The 22,094-nt window shown below is 37.3% G+C and overlaps 1 protein-coding gene across 6 annotated transcripts in view; it reads left to right on the top strand.

Moving 5' to 3' along the window:
• SLC7A6 (solute carrier family 7 member 6) overlaps window positions 1–20,993 on the top strand; it is a 41,298-nt gene extending 20,305 nt beyond the window's left edge. For all 6 annotated transcript variants that reach the window (XM_018914612.3, XM_050978996.1, XM_018914611.3 and 3 more), the window contains 8 exons: window positions 3,625–3,750; window positions 5,527–5,671; window positions 8,087–8,210; window positions 15,977–16,080; window positions 17,089–17,185; window positions 17,546–17,695; window positions 18,377–18,560; window positions 19,729–20,993. In XM_018914612.3, coding sequence (XP_018770157.1) covers window positions 3,625–3,750; window positions 5,527–5,671; window positions 8,087–8,210; window positions 15,977–16,080; window positions 17,089–17,185; window positions 17,546–17,695; window positions 18,377–18,560; window positions 19,729–19,823 — 1,025 coding nt within the window. In that variant the 3' untranslated portion in view covers window positions 19,824–20,993. The remainder of the gene's footprint in view (window positions 1–3,624; window positions 3,751–5,526; window positions 5,672–8,086; window positions 8,211–15,976; window positions 16,081–17,088; window positions 17,186–17,545; window positions 17,696–18,376; window positions 18,561–19,728) is intronic.
• The last annotated feature ends 1,101 nt before the right edge of the window (window positions 20,994–22,094 follow it).

Raw genomic sequence — 22,094 nt, 5'->3', positions numbered from 1 at the left:
TTTAAAATAGAACCTTGGGATACTCTTGATGTGGTCTTAAGAGCTATTGCAGAATGGCTCTTATGCTATAAATTCTGATGTGTTTTGGTTTGCAATAATTTCTCAACAGTTACATGGTTCAGTTACTACTCTGATTTCAAAAAATCATTCATTCGAGATTATTCTTTATACTTAGGATTAACTGTAAGATCAGTACAGCAGTATGTGTGGTAAAGCTGTTTTGAAAAGTGGAAATTTTGTATGTACATAAAATTGAAATATTTGTATTCATATAGCCAGCTCTGTTAGTCAGTATTAGAGGAACAGCTGCCCACATTGTTCTGCTGTATCAAAAGAATGAAACTGTATGTTTGAATTGTGTGTCTTATTTAATTTTAGATGTTTCCTATTAGAAGTGTTTATATACATATTTTACATTTCCAGTAAACAGTGAAAACTGTATTTCAGCAAGTGTGTAGGACAATGCTTTGTGATGTACTGATCCATAGCTGTGTGCTCTGGAGCCTGTCACCTGTATTGACATGATTTTCTATCAAAAATCTAACACAGAACTTGGACTCTTTAACTGCCAACAATATGCTGCAAGGATATGTGCTGCTTCTAGCTGGTTCCTGTTTGAGGCATCTTTTGGAAGAGCTCTAATATTTCTTATTAAGTTGTCTATAAAGTATAAGGAAAAGGAAATGTCAGAGCATGTACTTTGGATATTTGACCTCTGTAACTGGTTATGATGATTGCAGCTTCCCCTTCCATTTTTATTTTTTACTGCTGTGGAAGCATTAACATGCTGGTTGAGGACCAGGTAGGGGAAAAATAATCACAAACTTCTTCCAGGAAATCTGTCAGTTTAATCAGTTCTGTTCCCTCCTCCTTCCAAATGAGTGAAGGGCCTGTGGTGTCATGTTCACATTCCTTAAACAGGTATTGTCCCAAGATATCTCGGCACAAATTAAGGAGTGTGGGAGAATCTGCTGTTCCATTTAAGGTGTCCCCTCACTCTGAGAGCAATTAGCCCTTATAAAAAAGAGTTGTTTAAAAAGCAATAAACTAAGATAAAGTGATTGAATTAAAATTATTATATAGTAGTTATAGAAAAACACTGTGATGTCCTCTACATATGCTGCTAATAAAGAGGATTTAGCACCTCTTTTTTTAGTGGAGATACACGACAGCAGGATCACTCTCAGGCTGTGGAACAATTTACTTTAACAGTCTGTTTTATGGTTTAAATGCTTGTTCTGCCCTGCTCTGAGTGTCAGTGCTAAGACTCAGCCCTGCTCTACAGCTTCATTTAGCTGTTAAAGCTTAGACGTCTCCTTGTCTTGGCACCGCTGATGTTGTTTGTCACATCCCTAGCTCTGGATATGATTAATCCCTTAATAATGAAGCTGCTGGGAGTGGAAGTCTGCACATTGGTTAGGTACAGATTGTATGTAAGACTGGGTGTGTTTGTTGTGGTGTTAACTTTTAGTTTTGTTTGTTGGGTTTTTTAAATTTTAGTAATAGCAATACTAGAGCTAGCATGAAAACAGCCTTTGTGTTATACAGCATTACTTTGACAATCATTTTGGCAGTGGGGTGCTGCAGAACTAAACGTGACAGTTCTCAGAAACTTTAAGTGGCTAAACAATAACTAAGTTAAAGAAAACAGTATTTTTAGCAAAAGAGAGGTGTGGCTTATTCAGAATATTGATAACCTCTTTTTTTCCCTTATAAGGTATCAGAGTATCATTTCATCATCAGAGACCAAGCCCTAACTCACTAATAATAATTAATCCCAATGAAAGTTGCTTTAAAAAATATGGTAGAAATAAATCCAACAAGCAAATATTCCAGTCACTAATACTGAAGAGCAAAGACTGAGCAGAGTTGTTATTTTTTTTTCCCTGAAGGCTATTTGGGAGCTGCAGCAGTCCTGACTCTGAGTTTTGAAATTTGACAGGACTGAGTTTTTTCCCTCCCTCATCTTGCCACACTCAGTTGAAGCTCACCCAGCTTGTCCAGACTGTAACATACTAGAGCTGTACTTATCTGATCATTACCTTTCTTTTGCTAGCTTCTAAAAGTTATTGTTTTCAATTTGGTAGCTGTGCTAAGGTCGTTTGTATCTCAATATGTCATGGTAATCTTGGATTATGGGAAAGGAAATAATATATCACATCTTTATATATAATTTTTATTTACTGCTACCTTACTCCTGAAACAATCAAGTTTACTTTTTATTTATATGCATATTTAAAATACACAGTACAAGAAGATTCTATGGACATAAAAAGTACAGTAATATATAAACACTTTTTCACAAGTTAGAGAGAAAACTGAGATTTAGGAGAAATACTGTTTCCAATACAGAAGTTTCAATTATATAGTGATAATTTAGCTAAGAAAAATATGTACCAAATTAGGATTTTGTTAAATAAAGAATACTGAAGATACTGAATCCTGTTCAGTATCCAGCCCTTGAGTTCAGGCAAAGGTTGTCTGGTTCTCCACTTCAGAGAAAGATAGTGAATGCATAAGCAAAATGTTGAGAGTCATGAGAACTGTCTTGGGGAAGTTGGTCATGTGAGTAAGTTTAGTCAGCAACTACAAAATATTTGTGAGATCTGAAAGTCTCATTTCAAGTTTCATTGTAATCTTGTGAAATAGGTCTGACTAATTTATTTTTGGATAGAGGACTAAAGGCATTCAGAATCCTCATTACTTCCTACCAGTTTGTAAAAATGCAGACTACTGTTGTATTAGCTGTAAGGCACATGCTCTGTAGAGCTACAGAATGGTTTAGGTTGGAAGGGACCTTGAAGATCATCTCGTGCCACCTCCCTGCCATGGACAGGGACACCTTCCACTATCACAGATTGCTCCAAGCCCCATCTAACCTGGTCTTGAACACTTTCAGGAATGGAGCACCCCCAGCCTCTCTGGGCAACCTGTGCTAGTGCTTCATGACCCTCCTCACATGGATGACTTTCTTGATGACACCTAGTCTAATCCAATCCAATCCAATCCAATCTAATCTAATCTAACTTTCTTTCTTTCTGGTTAAAGCCATTACCCCTGGTCCTCTCAGTGCATGCCCTTGTAAAATTGATATGTCTCTCTCCATAATACACTTCAGTGGAACTGGAAAAGAGTATTGAATCACCTGTAAGCATACTTAGCATTGCAGGTACTCCATGGATGCTGAACTCATCCTCAACCTAGCAATGAAGCATAAAGAAACCTTTTCAAATATTCTTTTCATAGATTTGCCCAAAGGAATTTCTAGATAATCTTTCTTTTATCAGAACAATATTGGTACATTGAAATGAATTATTTCATGTAGCAGTTTCTTTAGTTTCAGGGCAATTGCCGAGTACAGCTAATGATAGGTAACATTATGAAAATGGGCATGTAATCAGAGAACAGGAAGGTATATCCTGTCTGTTGAAACAGTGTTTAAAACATCCGTTTCCTGCTCTTTTGTTGGAACCAGTGTGTTTTCAGTATTTGGCTTAGTTTAACCTAAGTATTAGTATAACAAGTCAGTGTATATTTAGATGACAATTAAAAGCTTTGAAAAGTGAGTTAAACTGAGCATTGTTCAAATAGTCTTTTAATTATTCTTTTTTCTTCCTTCCCTAGGCCTTTTAACATTTATAAATTGTGCCTATGTTAAGTGGGGCACACGTGTGCAGGATGTATTTACTTACGCTAAAGTCCTTGCTCTTATCGCCATCATCATCGCCGGACTTGTTCAAATCTGCCAGGGTAAGCTTGTAAAATTGTAGCAAAGGTTTGTGCTTATCAATTAAGCTGAGTGACTGATCTAAGGACTGTGAACCACCTCTGTATGTTTTAGGAAATGCCTCAGTAAAAAAGTATAATACAGCCACCTTGAAGATACCCATAATACCAGTGTCAGGCATTATCATGATACTGTGTTGCGAGATATCCATCTTATCTCAGTTGACTTTGAACTTGGTGAAAGTAATTGACTACTCAGTAATGTTGTGATATTTACAGCCTGCAGTACAGAATTAAAAAGGAAGTGAAAACAGCAATACACGGAGACAGCAAAATACAGTGGGAGTGGTGAAAGTTATAAATTTCTCTAAGGAACATCTCTACTTTACTGTGAGATCAATTGAAAATTCTTTTTACAAAATGAATCTGTGGCCTGAAAGTGTCTGAACTTAAGGCATAAATGTGCTAAGAATATGTAGGTAGATTTGTGAAGCTACAGCTCTGTTTTTGCTCAAACCTGAGTTCTGTTATAGCTGTTGAATTACTAAGTCTGTGTGTGTTGGGCATTGTGCCTTCAAGTTGTGCCTTGAGAAATTCTGAACTTAGTTTTGTTCTTAGCCCTTCCTTTGGGGAGATTTTTTGTTGTGTTAGCTTAAGAAAATTATCCTGCTTTCAAAGCTGCCATAAAAGGCTGTCTTTCCCTGGCAATCAGACAATTTATGTCCTTTGCTTTAACTGGTTAGTGTTGAAAGCTGATGAGCAAGATAATTACTGTGAACCAATCAAGAATAGGCATATGTTAGCACCAGCTTTAGTCCTTAGCACATCTGCCCATCCCTTGTTTCATAGAAACCAAGCTTGTTCACATCTGATTTCCTTGACATTGTCTCCATTTTCTGTTCCAAACTCAGCAGTTGCTCCACCTGTGTCTGTGCCAAGGGTGTAGCAATGTCTGATTGGGATAAACAGGAGAAAAGAAAAATAAGTAGAGATATTTTAGAGGCTTCAAATATTACAGTTTTAATGGAGTTGAAACACTTCAGGATGCATAGTATAGGGCATGTTTTTGGAGTTGCACAATAACTTGCCTTTCTGTTTTTGGTGGTTTGGTGTGTGTTTATATATATATATGGAGTCTGAGTATTAAATTGTAATTGATGAACTTGTCTTGACTTGCTTACAGTCAAATGATGGCACAAGTTTTCACAAATACTGGTCCAAAACCCACACATACACTTTAAGCTTAGGAAAATTTTATCTTAACTGGAATACTTTATAATCTGTTAATTTTTCTCAGTTTTCTATTATTACTAGCAAAATCTTAAACATCCCTGTAGGTGTTTGTGTTTGTCATAGTTATCTAAGTCACTTGTAATCTTTATTTTCTACATAGGCAAAATGTTTGAAAATTTAAAAGGATATAGAAGAATTTAGTGGGTTATTTTCTAAAAATATATATATTATAAACCCCACACTTAACCTGAGTACTGTCATTGCCATTTGTTTATAGCTTAGTTTGAACTTAATGTTCCTGAATTTCTTGTGCTACTGTGGACAAACCAGGTGTTTAATTGTACCAGGTGTAGAATGGTATCATACAAACAGAAAAAATAATAGTAATTTTAAATGCCATGCTTATTCTCATGCCTGAAACTTGAAGTACAATTGTAAAAAAGTTCTTAATAAGCAGATTTGAAGGAATTAGGGTTTCTGAGGTGTTTTTGTAATTGTGTGGCACATGGAATAATACTCGTTACTGTATTTTATTATCCTATCCTTCATTGCATCCTTTCCACACAGGACACACATGGCACTTTAAGAACTCTTTTGAGGGATCCTCTACTGATATTGGAGAAATCTCCCTTGCATTATATTCTGCCTTATTTTCTTACTCTGGCTGGGATACACTCAATTATGTAACAGAAGAAATCAAAAACCCAGAAAGGTAAGTGGTTTGAGCTTTCTAAATGGGGATGGTTCCCAGGTTGCTGGGTTTGTGGCTGTTATTCACTAATAAATTATGAGCTTATACAGAAATGCATAGAACTGCTCTACTGGTGAGGCTGTGGATGTCCACCAGCAAAGATTTACTAAACTCCATTAAAAGTGAAAAAGAAATTAAAACACAAGAACAGTTAAGTGCAGATGATTGCAGTATGCTGTATTCAGTGCTAGATAAACTTTCAGTTCATGATGTTGTTACAATTTATTATAATAGGTGTCATTGTTGCAGTGGAACCAAAGTGTTGTCTGTGTTTACCTGTGCAATCATTCTGATTTCATATTTAAGAATATTAATATTTTCCATGAATTTGTACTCTAAAAGTGTGACTGGCTGATCTTGCCCAGTTGTGAGTCTGTAAGCAGACACCTTTATGTTAGACTATAATCCCCTTTGATAATTTTTGCATCCAGATTGCTATAGCTGAATGATAAAGAAGAATGAGATTTATTTTTTTAGTTCTCCCAACTGATTTTGACTTTTGCAGTTTATTCCCTTCTGTGTTGGATGTTGAGTTTTATGCTGGGTATTTATCTAACCAAGAAAGCTATCTATTAAAATGGTGGATAAGTACTTTAAAGACAACCTAGCTATTTTTAGTTAGATTGAATTCCAGATTGACAGTTTGTTTCTTTAAATCCTCTTGCAAACACACATTTTGTATTTTCATAAGTCATTTGGTCTTCAAATCATGTTTTTTTTTCTGCTGAAAAGCTGATTTTTGGGTATTGTTGCAATGCCTTTCCTTTCTAGAGTTAGTATAGTGTTCTCTGTTATCAGTTTGATAGCTATTCTATTAGATGCATTGTTTTGAAAAACAATTTTTCTCACAGGATATTAGCTGATAAAAATTTCTTCATAATCATTTGCTCTAGATAGGCATCAGTGCCTAATACACGCTTCATTCTTGGTAGAACGGTAGCTGGTAAAGTGAACTTCAAATTCCAGCTTGCTGCATTGACAGTTCTTGGGAATAATGAGGTATTCCGGACTTCTACAGAATTACTACAAGAATTACATATTTTTCATGTTCATTTGATTGGAAGTGCCTTCATGCTTGCCCACCCAAAAGTTGCAATCCACAAATTACGTTTGACATTGTCCCTTGGCGTTAATCTTGGATGATGCAAAGCCCTTAAAATGCTATTTCAGATTTTAGTTACATTGTGTAATATTTCTGAATTAAATTCACAGTTTTCTGCTTCATTTTCTTCTCTGTGCTGGGATTCATGGGTCTCTTACTATGAGTGTGCAACCTGAAAGAAGAGTCAGAACTCGCAGTTACTAATTTACTGATTTATATGGAGGATTGTGGTCTTTGTTTGTTTTTCTGCTTCCATGGCAGCAGACAGAAACAGCTGGACTTCTGGGCCTCAGGAAGTTTTTGAGGAAACTTTCAAAGTTTCAGTCAGACTGATAATTTTTATGCTTTGGGGGTTTGTTTTTTTTGGAGTTTTTTTTGTTGTTATTAAAAACAATGTTCATGGCAAATGCACTTCAATGTCATCCTGCTGTGTTTGATTTCAAACCGGGCAAATGCGAGAGTAACTCTCAATTCTGCTTCCCCTTTTGAAAAATGTTTGAGGGAAGAACAAGACTGAGAAAAGCCAAAGCCCAACATTAAAAATGTGTTTCCGTGGAGCTGCACACTCATGGCTGTGAGTTTATCTCACAGTTAACTCTTACCTGCTCACATCTAAAGGTTAGCAGTTTCCTGTTACTCTTGACTTGTTTTTGTACAGCTTTCTAGACATGTGTTTGCTAGCAGGATACACCACATGTTGGGGCTCATAGCTGTTCAGCAATTTTAGATCTGCATATCTGTTGTGCAGCCCAGTTAGTTTGTTCTCTGCAGTGATGAGTGCAGATGAGAAGAACAGGGGTTTGGTTTAATAAATCTTCCTGCATAAGTTCCAGAAGTAAGTGCTGAAAGAACAGCCCCATTCCCCAGGGAGAAGGAGTGCAGAACCTCAGAGCTCTGTGTCTTTGGGTTCTAGGTGTGGCAATTAACATGGACATTAGGAAATCATTTAAAGCATGTAAGTTTGAAGGCTGTTACTACAGATGTGGAAACCTTGAAGTTAGAGTGTTTGAAGAGCAGTTGCAGAGAATCCCTTTTTACACATAACTTAGGTTCTAAGTTAGTATAAAAATCTGATTTTTTCCAGTCTTCTATATTAGAATTTCTAGTTATAGAAGAAAGCGAACTCTGATCTTTTTTAAAATCTTTATGCTGTCTCATTACTTTTCTCTGTATTGTAAATGATACAAATAAATAACTTTAATCTGTTACTAATGTAATTTTTCTTTTTCTGCAGTTGTGGGTTTTGGAGTTTTGGTATTTTTTTTGTCTTACAGGAACTTGCCCCTGGCTATTGCAGTATCTATGCCAATTGTGACTATTATCTATATTATGACCAATATAGCTTACTATACAGTGCTGGATGCTCATGCTGTTCTCTCTAGTGATGCTGTGGCAGTGGTAAGTTGACCAAGTGTTACAAGTGAGTGTTTGAGATGCTTAAAAAATCATTGTAAGGATATGAGTAAAAACCAGATTCTCTGGGTGATTGTAGAGAATTTTATCCTCAGTGGAATCTTTAAGAAGACTTAGAGCATTGTATTCAGTGGATGAATGAAGAAAGGAGGTGAGAATTAAGCTATTAAAAAAATCTGATGAAAATGAGACACTTTTATATGCTCGGATATTCTACCTGTAAAACAAGATACAGGTTGCTTGTTGCCCTTTATGTAGTTGGTGCAAGTTGGTGTGGTTGAAAATTACATCGATGAATTTTTAAAGAAACATGGTTGTAATATTGCTACATTTTAGAGTTTCTGTTGTAATCAATCAGCAGATACATTTCAGCCTCCTTGTTGCTATTTTGGGAAGAAGTGAAGTGGCTTTCTCCTTTTCATTGAAGAGGCTTTGAAGGGATGGAGTGAAGCTATTTTCGGTTTCTGAATGGACTGCAAGTTCTGAGTAAAAGAAGTATGAATGGATCTTTCCAGATCACATTGTGTGCTGATTTTCTTGGTGGCTGTGAGGCAAAATAAATCATACCAAGGGGTTATATGGGAAGAGAAATTATAAAATGCCCTCCTTTTACAACACAATTGGCTTCATGTGGTATAGCCCCAGTGTTGGGGCTAAGAAATGGATTTTTTGAAGCTTCTTTGTTGAAGAAATTTAAGGGATACAGCAACAGCCAGCTTAAAAGTTCTGCAAATGCTCTTCAGATGGTTGCTGATCATGTCAAATCACTCACTATTTCAGTGATTCTGTCAGAGTTTCACACCTGACTTCTGTTTTGCCTCCTTATGGAAACCATTACAACCTTTGCTATTAACTTTTATGGAGATGAAAATTACTCTGTAGCACAAACACAAATAAAGAAGAGCAGACATTTTACCTCATCTCTCACTATTACTGAACCTTTTTTACGTTTTTTGAGACTACTATTGTGTTTTTTGTCTGTGAAAGTGGCAGCTGGCTCCACAAGCACTTTCTGGGCTTTTTTGTCTCCTGACAGGAAGCATATTGCTGCCAGTGCACAGCTTGGTACCTGCTTCCTGTGTTTGGTCATGTCTGTGGGTCTTGATTGAGTTCCCACAATAGGTGGTGTTTGGCAGCTTACTTCTTTTACTTGGAAGAGCTAAAACTGGTTGAAGCAAACAGTTGTCTTGCATAGGCAGCTGTCATCTTTCTTGGAGCTGTACAACTTTGTCAGCAAACTGGGGATAAAGAGGATGACTTCAACTGCATCTTTGAATATCGCCCTGTGAGTCCAGTGTAGATCCATCAGTTCACCCTGGTGCTCTCATATTCTAGAGCAAGCTTGCTTTGCTTTGCCATGCTCCCTCAATGAACTGGAACATGGGAGGCTGTGTGTTTTAGCTGTTTTAGTCTTCTTTGGTGTATTTAATAAATGTTGAGTATCTTTTTTCTAATGGAATTCAGATGGAAATTTTTAAGTTCTTCTTAGACCTTTTGGGTATTACTTCTCTTCCTTCATTGGCTTCACTGGCTTCTTTTCTGAAAAGGAAAATCTGCTTGTCCTTAGCCATTAGTGTCATGTTCCTCTTCTTTGCTTGCACAGACACTTCCCAGTAAGGTTTCTTTGGATGAAGAGCACATTCCATACCTTCAAACCGAAGAACTCTTCATTAGGGGCAAGCAGTTGCTTTTAGAGGGAGAGTTGTTCAGAAAGTTATTTTCCTTCTTTCTTGGAACTAGCTGTACTTCACTGCCAATGCAACACTCCTGATGGCAGCTGCATGGAAGTTCTCTGGCTTTGGAGTCCAAGCTGAAAAGCTGAGCTGAACTTGAGAATGATATATTTTCAGTATGAGATAGGTAAGAGACTTGGGAAACATTGAACCATTGTTCTACAGCTAGCTATGAAAGATGTGAAGAAGAGGATAAACACCTAAGAAGGGTTAGATCAAATAGCTTCAGCACCTCCATGAAAATGTAAATGGAATGTTTTACTGTTGGAGCTGACATTGGAAATTTTAATGTGGGCTGTACAGAAGAGATAACTTACATGCAAGTAGGAATGCATGTGTTATCAGCAGAGTAGTGCTGTTTCTCTTGCCATAAGATTGTATTCAGTGACCTGAAAATGAAGTGGGAATTTTATGCTGGACTTCTTACTGTACTGGTACCTTTTTCTCCCGGTAAAGGTGTTGCCCGTAATACCACAAGAGAATTATGTCTGTTTGAGTAGAATTGATCAACAGCATGGTAATTGAAACAGGAATTACAGGACACACATTGAAATTGTTTTCTTTTGCACCTTTACAATTTTCTGGGTTTGGTTGAAGGGCGCTCTTTCTTCTAATATATATGACATTAAATCTAATTTGGGGAGACATGTCATACAGTATCCTAACAATGTAATCTATGGCAGTGGGAGAAAACTTCTGCTCAGGTGCTTTTTTTTTTCATGTGCAGCTTCCTCATTGCCATAAATCAAGAGTTAGTTTCTGTTAGGCAATAGCACCTTAGAGTCCTCAGAAGCTCAAAATTAAGAAAACATACTGTAGTTCTGACTGTCAGATCTTCCTCTAATGTGTGTGAATGTATTTATACTTCACCTCAAGAGAAATTTCAAAGAAGAATTAATTGTGTTTCCAAAATACTAGTCAGATTGCTCATATATATTCATATATATATTCATATATATCCCCTTACTGCTCTATATGATTTTCATGTCAGAATGTTAATAGAACTTGGTCTGGAAAAGCTCCTGGGGAATAGGATTGAAATGAGTTACATGAAGAGGCTCTGTAGATGCCTTTTAAACTTTCCTAATAGAAACACCTGATAATCCTTGGGTATTTTTTTGGTATAAGTTTCTTATTCATGTTAGCCTACATTCTCTTTGCATTTCTCCATTTTTCCCTCCAATCAATACTGTGTGCTGCTTTGCCAGCCTCACATGTGCTTGTGGCTCCATGTGCTCTCAGTGTAGTCTGACATTTCTTGTGTGCCTCTAAGTACACTTCTAATGTGCAGCTAAGTGTGATGAAACAGTTCTCATCTTGTGATTTGTAATATGAATGTGGGTCTTGCTACTCATCTGCGTGCCTGAATTACTGAGTGTGAGGCAATATCCTGTGTGTTTTGCCGTGGCAGCTCTTGATGCTGGAATTTCTGCTGCTTTTAGTTCAACCTGTTTGTACAGAACTGTTGTTTGGACCTTTAAAAGGACAAAAAAGTGTTCTTGCAAACCATTCACAACTTACCAGCTGATGATCATGAGATCAAACTAACCCAAGACAAAAATAAAATGTAGTTTATTCAGTCATTCATGCCTTGAAACAAAGCTGTAATTCAGTTTTTGACCATTCTTCTGGGAGTAATGTAACATTTTAGTTATGATTAAATAAGGGCAGTTCAGCTGAGAAATGCATGGCTGGAAAGCCTCTTCCTTTATTATTATTCCCTGATGTTTGAAAAAAAAAAAAGAGTCAAAACTAAAGGGGACAATTCCTGCATATCCTACAGTGTGCATGTATCCATGTATACCTTACATATTCAATGGATGGGAGGGCATAAAAGAACTGTATCTGTAATTGCAAGGGTTACATCAGCACTTCTCTGAATTCTCTGTTTCCAAGCTGTTAGAAGCAGTTATAATTCAAGTCTGGACTACAGGATTTGTCAGACTATAGCAGAGATGACAATTTAATCTCTTAATCCTTCTTGCTCTTTAGACTTTCTCAGAAGAATCCTGAGATGATATCCATCCTCATAGTGGTGGCTTTCTCCTGTTATGGTGGACTAAATGTTTCTGCTTATAGCTGCCTCCAGGTAGGCTCCTCTGTCATCCTCCACATACCTTTGTGAATGCTCTATTCTTTGCTCAATTGCCAGCTTATTTGTTTTTATAAATGCACTTTACAGCTCCCAGAAGTAGTGGTAGTTAAAGCAGAATTGGTGAGGAGCTCAGCTCAAAGCCCAGATCTGGCTCATTTCTGGAGGATCCATGATTTTACAGTTGTGGTTTTAGCAGAAAGCAGCCACTAACTCTTCCACTTTTCCCTCCCCCTTTCCCTTCTTGGTGCAGTGCACTCAGTGTGCATGCTTGATAACTTGATTTCGTGTTGTACTTTCCTCTACCCTGCCTTCTTATGCAAAGTAATCCTCTGATATGCTTGCAGTGAATGTTTCTTGTGGCTGCTTTTACTTAGACTTCAGGAACTCTTTTAGCAAGAAATGCTGTGGAGATCTTTTGGTTTCTCTTTGTTCACAAGAGACTATAGCTGAGCTTTGAAGAAGACATTTCTTGGCATCTGTTAAAGGGAGGGTATTGAAGGATTTATAAATTTGTACTCAAGTGTCTGAGTAGTAATAATGAACTTGGCTGATTTTTGTTATAAAAAAGGTGAAACCCTGTCAGAAAACACCTGCCTAAAGGCAGGTGGGTCTTTATGTTCATGTTAATATCAATAGATAGATTAGCAAACTTCAGGTACCTTTCAATTTTGTTTTCCTGAAAGATCATTTTGCAGGGACATAGATCTATTTAGCAAACCATGCTGAACTGTTTTTAGATGATTCTCAATTAAAATAGTCTTTTGTATTGCCTCACCTCAAGTTTAGTTCTTGAAGTTTCTCTACCCTTTGCTCTGTGAGGAATCCTAACTACAGCATTAGAAAGTAGATTGGAAATGACAGTGTTTGGTAGAGGTTGTCACTACATTACTCTCTTTGTTGAAGAGTCTGACTTGTACAGCTCTAGGGAAATCACTTGTTTAGGCTTTGAGCTGGATCAACAGTTGATGTAGAACATAGCCTGCATCCAGAATACATTGAATCTGTAGCATTTTGGTCTGTATATAATTTGTGGGTTTTACTGTTCATATGAATTAAATGTTGTTTTCCAAGATGTGTGGAACAATATTAGCATCTCCTAGAACAATTGGATACACATTACAGGATGGAAATAGCCTTTGAGTCTGGCCCATTTCCAGATGTTTCAAAAGGAAATAGAAAATGTTTGCAAAGAACATCTTTGGGGGGAAAAAATTTCTCCAAAGGATATATTAGCTAATTTGCATCCTTCAGCATAAGATTGCATTAATAGGTTTTTTTCTCTCTTCTTTAGCTTCAGCTGTTAATATTACTTATCTAAATGCTTATCCTTTAGGCAATTTTACTAAACATCTTATTTCTCTAACATCTTGACCTGTAGCTTAACTTTATATATTAAAACAAAAAATCCTCCAGGAGTTTTGTGTCTGGTAATTTCACTTATTGTTTGGCTTCAGAAATCAGCAGTTCAGGTTTAAATATTCCTTTAAAATATTACTACAATTGCTTACTAGAGTTTTCTTCTTGTCCTTATTCTTGTTCTGGAGGAATTGTCTTAATTCATTGACTGGGTCATAACAAATGGCATTCTGCTTCAGGGGACTGGGTTTCTCAGCTGCGTTTAGATGCAATAAGGATCTGAGAGAAGCGCTTTGGGTTCTAGGAGTTATTTAGTTCTGAGCAGCAGAAATCTTTTATATACAATAATGTCAATTATTACTTGCATTTTCAGTTGGCTGGAAATGTAATCCATGGTACACAGAATACATTTCTAATGCCATGGCCATTTGCTAAACTGATATTCTGATTTCAGCACGATGTACATACGTACAGGGACTAGTTCTTTTATACTTTTCTTATGTTATTTTTTATAATATCTGTAGGAATCTGTTTGCATTTTTCCACCCATGTTGAAGCTCCATTTTGAGGGAAGCTGTGCTAAGGTGGATAAACTAAAATAGCTCAGGAAGAGAAGTGCCTTTCTGAGAACCAGGGTGACACAGTTAATGCATTGACTCTGAGCCTTTAGGCAAGGTTCCCTTGAAGTAATTATGTGGTTTTGCATTGTTCTTTAGCAGCAGGGAATCCTGTCTGCCTTTGAGGCTCAACTAAATGACACAAAGGGATGGAATATATTCTGCTTTTTAATGTTAAGGATGGAACACAGCAGAGTTAGATTCTGACCCATAACCTGGATAATGTGATGGGCAAAGCATTTTTTCAATGCAGCCAAAGAACAGGAAACTATAGCTGACCAAGCCTTTGATTATGTCAGTGAATTTCTCAGCATCTTGTGACCTAAAGATTGACATTATTTATAGGGTTTTGTCTCATGAAAATCAAGCACTTATATGACAAAAAAAAAAAAACCAAATCAATTATATTATGTCTTTTAGGTTTTTTTGACCTACAAAAACATTTAAGAAAACAGATTGTAGTGCACTGCTATTGATGATCTGGTTCCTGGAGTAACTAAATCAAAATTTGACCACTATTAAATAGAGATAACTTCATATGGTACAGATAAAGGCCAGTTCTGAGTGTTTATCACCTTTGATTGAGCTCCTTAGCTCATAAATGTTATGATGAAGACCAGTGCGTTGAGGGAGAGGTCAAGGGCAAGGTGTTTAAAAGTACTAAAAACTGAAGAAAATTTTCCTAATAGACAGACCTGCAGAAAGCTGAATTACTATCTATGCTTTTTATGCCTGAGGATCTTGAAATTTATAAAGCAAGAGAGAGATAAGAAAGGGATTTAGAGAAAGGTTCATAAAAGGTTTAGATTACTGCTGCTTGCTAAGATGTAAAATGTTCAAATCTTTGTTTGAATACTACTTACACATGAGTATGTACCTTTCTGTTTCCTAAAATAGTGACTTCATGCTGTCTAATGTAGACATGATTCTTATGCTACTATGACTGTTAGTTTGCTTCTGTAAAAGAAATGATGGAAGTGATTTAGTTATATGTAGGTAGGCTTGGGATGGGTAGGAAGGCTTCAGCCCATATCCTCTGAACACAGCGTGGTGGCATTTCTGCCTAACTTCATGCTAGTGTCCAGATAGTGTCCAGTGCAATGCTCAGACCAGGATGGGAGGTGGAATTTCTGTCAGTCTGCATTAATTAAATTTCTTCATGTTTCAAATGCGTTGTCTGATACTTTAGGTCTCTCTGCCTTTTTTCTCCATCCAGGAGGTTGAACAGAATAGACCAGGACAGTATATAGCAAATTATTACCCATTTTTGTTTTAGATCCAAGATTGCTGTCAATCAGTGGCTCTCACCACTTGCTGTGAAACTTTGATGCTCCTGACTTCTTGGTTTCAGAGCTCTAGCATAGACAGACACCACAGTTTCTTGCAGTATTGTCTAGCAACATCAAGTACTGAGCAATTGATAAGATCACTTGCTCTGTTATTTGCCAAGTTGTGAGAGTAGAGTTCAGAGGCCCTGCCAGTGGAGCTAAAGAAAAAGATGCTGCTTAGGAAACGGAAAAAAAAGGGAAATTAAAGTAGATTCCTAGAATAGAATCTATCAATAGCTGTGATGTTAGCAGTGGTTATTCACTGCACTTCCCTTTTGGTTAGGTTATATTTTTAGTAATCCAGAGAATGTTTGCTTGTGTTCTGTATGTCATTTAGATAATAAAAATTATTAGGATTAGGAAGAAAATTCTCTAAACATTTTCTTTTCCCTTGTGAGCAGAAAATATGAGTTCAGATGCTTGGCTAAAGAAGTTTGTGCTTATTTAGAATCCATAAATAAATAAGACAGCTCTGTGATTTTTTTTTGTGCTGCATTATGGACTGTCCTTACAATGTTACTGTTTTTCCATACAAGTGTATTACAAAAGCTCTGATGTCATGGTTTTACATATTCTTTTTTGCAGATATTTTCATGTTTCCTTTTCTTTTTCCTTTCATCAGACATTTGCTGACAGGATATTTGGTATGTTCAGCTGGACAATTCCCATTGCTGTAGCCTTTTCTTGCTTTGGAGGACTTAATGCTTCAATTCTAGCATCATCAAGGTAGTGCATTTCTCTTTCAGTTTGACAAATGTTAATAAGTCTTTTTACATGTTACTGTTATGCTGATCTACTATCAGAGAGGCAAAAATACTTTTTAAACACAACCTACAATGAATAATGAAATAAACCTCTGTGTGTCTGTGCATACATTAACATTCCTTGTTTCCCCAAAGCATTCCTGAGTGTATGCAGAGCATAATTCTAAGAGCAAATGAATTTTGTCTGTCTGTATGGTGAGTCCTCAGGCCTTCTGATTGTTTGCATTACCTTCCATTTTAATTGATAAAATAATTCTAGCAAGTTTTTGTTTTCAAATGTATTTATCTAAAACTTACTGACCTTTTAAAATCACTATTTTAAAACTTTGTACTTGGAAAAACCCTAAAAAACTTGCTACTGCTATGAAGCTGCAATCAGAAAGCTTAGGATACTGGTAGAACCTTTTCTTTGAGCACTGATTGTGCATGTAACTAGCAAAAATTTTAAATAGATTTATTCAGGCATTTTAATATTCTTCCTATCCATTGAATGAATTTGCAATGCCTCTATGGAGAAGAAATATGATCATTTGGTGAAGCAGTCAATACAGAACAGTTGGTAATAAAATTGTGTGTTTGTTTTATGAGCATGTGGTTGAGTGACATCATTTGAGTGACCTGGCAATCTCTTCTGGTTGGCATTGAAAACTATTCTTCCCTAAGCTGGAATGATTTCGGTGCTAGCTTTTAGAATTTTGTGAAACAATAGAAATTTGTTTCAGTTACTGGAGACACTGCCTATTTTACCTGTAGGATGATTTTTGTTAAAAAATGGTTGTTAACAGCTTGTTTCTAAAAGCTTACCTACCTTTCAATGGTTGTCATACAATATATCTTTTTAAGAAGGTTCCAGTTTAAAGGACAGAAATTCAGTGTTGTAAATATTTATTTTGACCGGTGTTATTCTTTGATTTTCTGTAATATATTCTCTCCTGCCCGTCTCAACATGTGTTTTACTGCTTTTTTTCAGGCTATTTTTTGTAGGATCTCGGGAAGGTCACCTTCCTGATCTGTTGTCTATGATCCACATAAAGAGGTTCACACCTGTGCCAGCTCTACTCTTCAATGCAAGTTCTTGCTTTTCTTTTCAACTAATTAGATGGGACACATAGCACAGCTTCCCTCAAAATGGAGATTCAACACAGGGTTAGAAAAATGTACACAGATATATATGTATAAAAAATAAGATGAGAATAAAGGCAACTTTTTCAGAACAAGAATATGAATTATTGAAAGGAACACTTAAAAAGATTTACAAGAGATAAAATATACTATCATCAAGGTGATTGCTGAGAGAGTAATTTTTTGAGGCATAAAATTATGCCAGACACTAAGGAGTATAAGTTGTTACTTAAAGGCAAAACCAGGATAAACAGTAAGTTTCAAATCTTTGGGTTTAGATTCTTACTCTTGTTCTTTTCTGACAGTGTTTTATGACCCTTATTTACCTGGCTGTGGAAGATGTCTTCAAGCTGATTAATTACTTCAGCTTCAGTTACTGGTTTTTTGTTGGTCTGTCTATTGCTGGGCAGTTATATCTACGTTGGAAAGAACCAGATCGGCCAAGACCTCTTAAGGTAATACTGCTTTCACAATTGTTTCAAATCCCTGCCTTCCATATAATATAAAAGTACTGTCTAAAATCTGGACCATACATGTTAAGTCTAAAGGTTACAGATTGATCTGGACATAAAGCGTGGTTTCCCTTTGATGTTGTACCATGAAAGTTAGCTTGTCTGCTAGGTAAGAACAAGAGATTGTTGTGTCAGTATACTTCATTATTATATGCTAGTTCAATAAGTACCCCTTCTGTCTCACTGGAGAATGTCTCAAGAGCCTAACCTAGTAGTTAGCCTTTTATCTAGCAGCAGAAATTTCTCATTGGAAATGCTCAAGTCAAGTAACTCTTTGGATCACCTTTAGCTCCAATGGTATCTGATCCTTTAACCTCATACTTTGATACTCTACTCAAAAAAGTCAGTAATTCTTGTTTCCCAAGTTTTACTGGTTTTGTCTAAAAGCACTTCATGCCACTATGCACTTTCTTTCAGCATAGCAGAATTACCATACTTGATTACTTTTGCAATATTTAGCAAATAATTCTGCAATTTGCTTATAGTCCTAAATAGCCAGATATATGAGGGCAAGAACAGAGAATTCTACAGAGAGGTTTCAGAGAGAAAAGTCTGTATCATAATGTTTGTAACTATAGAAGTGAATATTTCATTAACATTGTGTTCTCTTTTTTCTGTCTACAGCTGAGTCTGGCTTTCCCAATAATATTCTGTATATGCACAATATTTCTGGTGGTAGTGCCACTCTATAGTGATTTTATAAATTCAGTGATTGGAATTGCCATTGCTTTATCTGGAATTCCATTCTTTTTCTTGGGAGTCTATTTACCTGCATCAAGGAGACCTCAATTTATTAACAAGATTATGGGTAAGTTTCTTTGTTAGCTGGAGATGTTAGGAAAAAGGAAAAGTAAGCAGGTAACTCTTGGTCTGTTCATGGTAATGGTTGTGGTGGGCTGACCCAGCCAGGGCTGGCTCATCAGCACCCCCAGCAGCACGAGGGACAGAACAGGAATAACAAAGGTGGGAAGACCTGCTGGTCAAGTCAAAGAAAGTTTAGTGAGTGAAGAGTGGAAAAAGCCCTGCTGCTGCAAGAGCAATCAATCACACATCTCACAGGCAGCCCAGTGTGCAGCTAGTCTCCAAGCAATAGCTGTATGGGCAAACACTCCCACAGGCAAACACTTCTTGCTCAACCCTTTTCTATTGCTGGACATGACACCAGATAGCATGAAATAGCCCTTTGCATAATTTGGCTGAGCTGTTCTGGCCATCTTCCTGCCTGACTTCTGCCCTGTCCCATCCTGCCAGCTGCAGGAAGAGCTGAGTAAGAGGAAAGAAAAGAAGCCTTGATACTGTGCAAACACTGTTCAGCAATAGCCAAAACATCAGGAAAAAGTCTTTATTTGAGCCAAGACTGATGATTGTAAAATGTGTGAACATTCTTGGTAGCACAAACTGTCCAGCTTTACTGAATCAGTTATTTGAAAATAGATAGATTTTATGTCAGTAAAGAATGGAATTTTGCCTTCTGTTGAATGACAGCAGTTAAATTACACAAATTTCAATTTTTCTCCATTGGTTCTCTTTTGTTATTGTCACTGTGTGAGAAAGCCATGATGAGGGATGTGGTAAGGAAGGTTTATAGCATAACCTGACCCTGAAAGCAGGATGTGGTCCTGCAGTAGTAGAATGTATGTAAATAAATACTCATTAATCTTGTAGCTTTCCCTGTGTGCTATTATATTTACTTTCTTTATTCCACCAATTTTACACTCTTAATTATAGAGAAAAAAGACTTTAATTCAGTTACTTGGCAGGGTGCCTAAGAAGCAGAATACCCTAGGATATCAACAGAACTGTTTAAGATTCTGTTAAAAATGAGTGGGACACAGCTATTGTACTAGCTTTTATTGCTTGTTTCCCTAAAGAGAGGTGAGACAGCACTCCTGACAGCTTTCATTAGTCAGATGTTTTTTGTAATTAGAGCTGAGATAGGTGGTTGTTGTTCTAATCTATCTCCAATTTCTCTGCAGGTGCAATCACACGAAACATACAGCTGCTCTGTTACTGTGTTTTAACAGAGATGGACCCAAATGAAGAAAAGAAACCAGAAATCAAATCCAAGTAAAGTTTAAAGCCATTATAAGAAGCAGGAGGGAGGACAAAGCAATTGCACAAATGAAAGGGAAGAGCTGGAACTGGAAGACACAGAAAAACTGTTTTTGGTGGTCTTTCAGAAATGCTGTAAATATTCTTACTTGCAGATGGGTTCCAACGTGGGTCATGCCCTTGTGTCATCCTCCTAAAGTGTAGCATGTTTTTAGGGCAGGTTTTCATTGGATAATGATTACCTACTCATTACCTACTCACACAAGCTGTGTGTCAATACTGTTTTTTCTTCAGAATTGGTACAAAAATGGTAAGAGCTAATGGATCAAATTAGATTTTTGCAGAACCAGGTGGTGAAGTAATGCAATATTACATCAGACTGAAACCCACTTTGACTCCAAAGACTAAGTCATTTCCAGCCTAATTCTGATGGATGCTTGCATGAAATGATTTGCTGTACTGTCTCAGTTATTTTCCCAGAAGAAAACTGGGAAACAACAAACTACTTCATTTGTTTTTCTGCCCCAATGATAAATTAAGTTCTGCTCCATTATTTATAGACTGAACCAACCTTTCTCCCTTAAAGATTTTATTCTGTATGCTACATGGAAATGTATCTGACTGTGGCAAGGATTTAATCAACTAAGCATCTTGCCACTAAAGATTTGATTAATGGTTGATTTTTTTCTTGTAAACTCATTAGTACTTTGTGTTGTATTGCATTCTCATATGTTTTAGTTGCATTATGTTGTACTTTGGTTTATCCCAGTTCTCTTTTATAATGGTTCTGCCCCTACTGCCTCCTCCCTCCTTTTTAATGTCAATCTCCCTACCTCCTCCCCCTGTTCCCCAAAAGTGGCTGAACCTTCCCTTAACTCCTCCCCTGTGTCCTGTCAATCACTCAATGGCCCAGCCCCTCCCTCTAGAAACTTCTACCAAGGGCATCGAATGACTGGCTCAGGCACCAGGGCCCCTCCCTCGGGTAGCCCTTATTGGCCCCCACCTGCCTGTTTCCCCGATCCCCTGCCCTCCTGCAGCCCCAGTGACTGGCAGGCAAACCCCTCCCTGCTTTACTCCCCCCTTTACACCAGCCTGTGCAGCCCAACTCTGGGTGTTCAGTTGGCTGCATCCCTTGGGTGAAGGGTCTCCTTTGAGCTCTGTAATAAACCTGGCCTTTGCCCTGACTGGAGTCCGCTCTCCTACCAATGTCGTGCTGCTGTTTCATCGGAAAGGTGAAAGCCTGAGCCGCTCTCCCGAGCTCCCAAGGAAGGGGAGAGTGTCCCCTGCTGCTCGCTGTGCCAGGGCAAGCTGGGGTGACTCTGAGCACACACTCGCAGAGGCACTGCGACAGCTTTGCAGATTTCTGCTAGGTTTCATGAAACTTCCAAAATGAAAATGTTCACTTTGAAGCCTGTAAACATTTGTTAACTGTTTCAGTGAAGACACAGTAGCTGAGTTACCTCAGCAGAGAGGAAATTCCCTTCATAAATTTCAGTGCTGTTCACTAGAAAGTGATCATCTAAAACCTCCCAGAAACCACTTCTTCATTCTCTAGCAGAATTTCTGTGGCAGGTATTAGATCTTGACAGCTAAGTAGCAGGAAAAAAAACTAGAAATAAAAACACATAAAGCCATTCTTATAATGGCTTTAAACTTTACTTGGATTTGATTTCTGGTTTCTTTCCTTTTTCAAGTAAAAGGTACTACTGCAGCATAGACATGCTGATTCATTGTGTATGTATTTCCAAAGCTGTAAGCCTAAAATCAGGACTATTTCGATACTGAATTCTGGTGCAGCAGAAGGCAACATGAAGCCTGTTTGTCTGGCAAAGTGAGATGTACTTCAAAAACATACCAGAGATTTTTACCTTAGTTCAGAATGCCTGTCTCAGTTGACCTGAGTTTGGCCACATGTATGGTTTTGTGCATTTAAGTTGAACTAAATCTTGGAATTACAAGATGATGGCTGAAGCAATACACACCTCAAAGGGTGCACCACAGTTGCATCAGTGACCTAAATAAGAGTGGGGATATTTGGATTTTTGCACTGCCTCAACTTTTCTCTGAAGCAAACAAAAATACCTTGCCTCCACTCCTTTTTGTTATTACCAGTCAAGACTGACTGACCTAAGTATTGCTGCAGCCTCCAGTTCATGAGTGACATTGCTAAGAGCTAATCTTATCAGCTGTTTTTAGACTCAAGTAGGAGAGTGCTGCAATACACTTAATGTGTCCAAACAGATACAATGGAATTGTTTAAAGATGTACAAATGCAAACTGAAATGGTGAC

The sequence above is a fragment of the Serinus canaria genome, chromosome 11 (genome assembly GCF_022539315.1).
Source record: "Serinus canaria isolate serCan28SL12 chromosome 11, serCan2020, whole genome shotgun sequence".
In the NCBI taxonomy this organism is placed as follows: domain Eukaryota; kingdom Metazoa; phylum Chordata; class Aves; order Passeriformes; family Fringillidae; genus Serinus; species Serinus canaria.
This window is presented reverse-complemented; position numbering and strand designations above follow the sequence as displayed.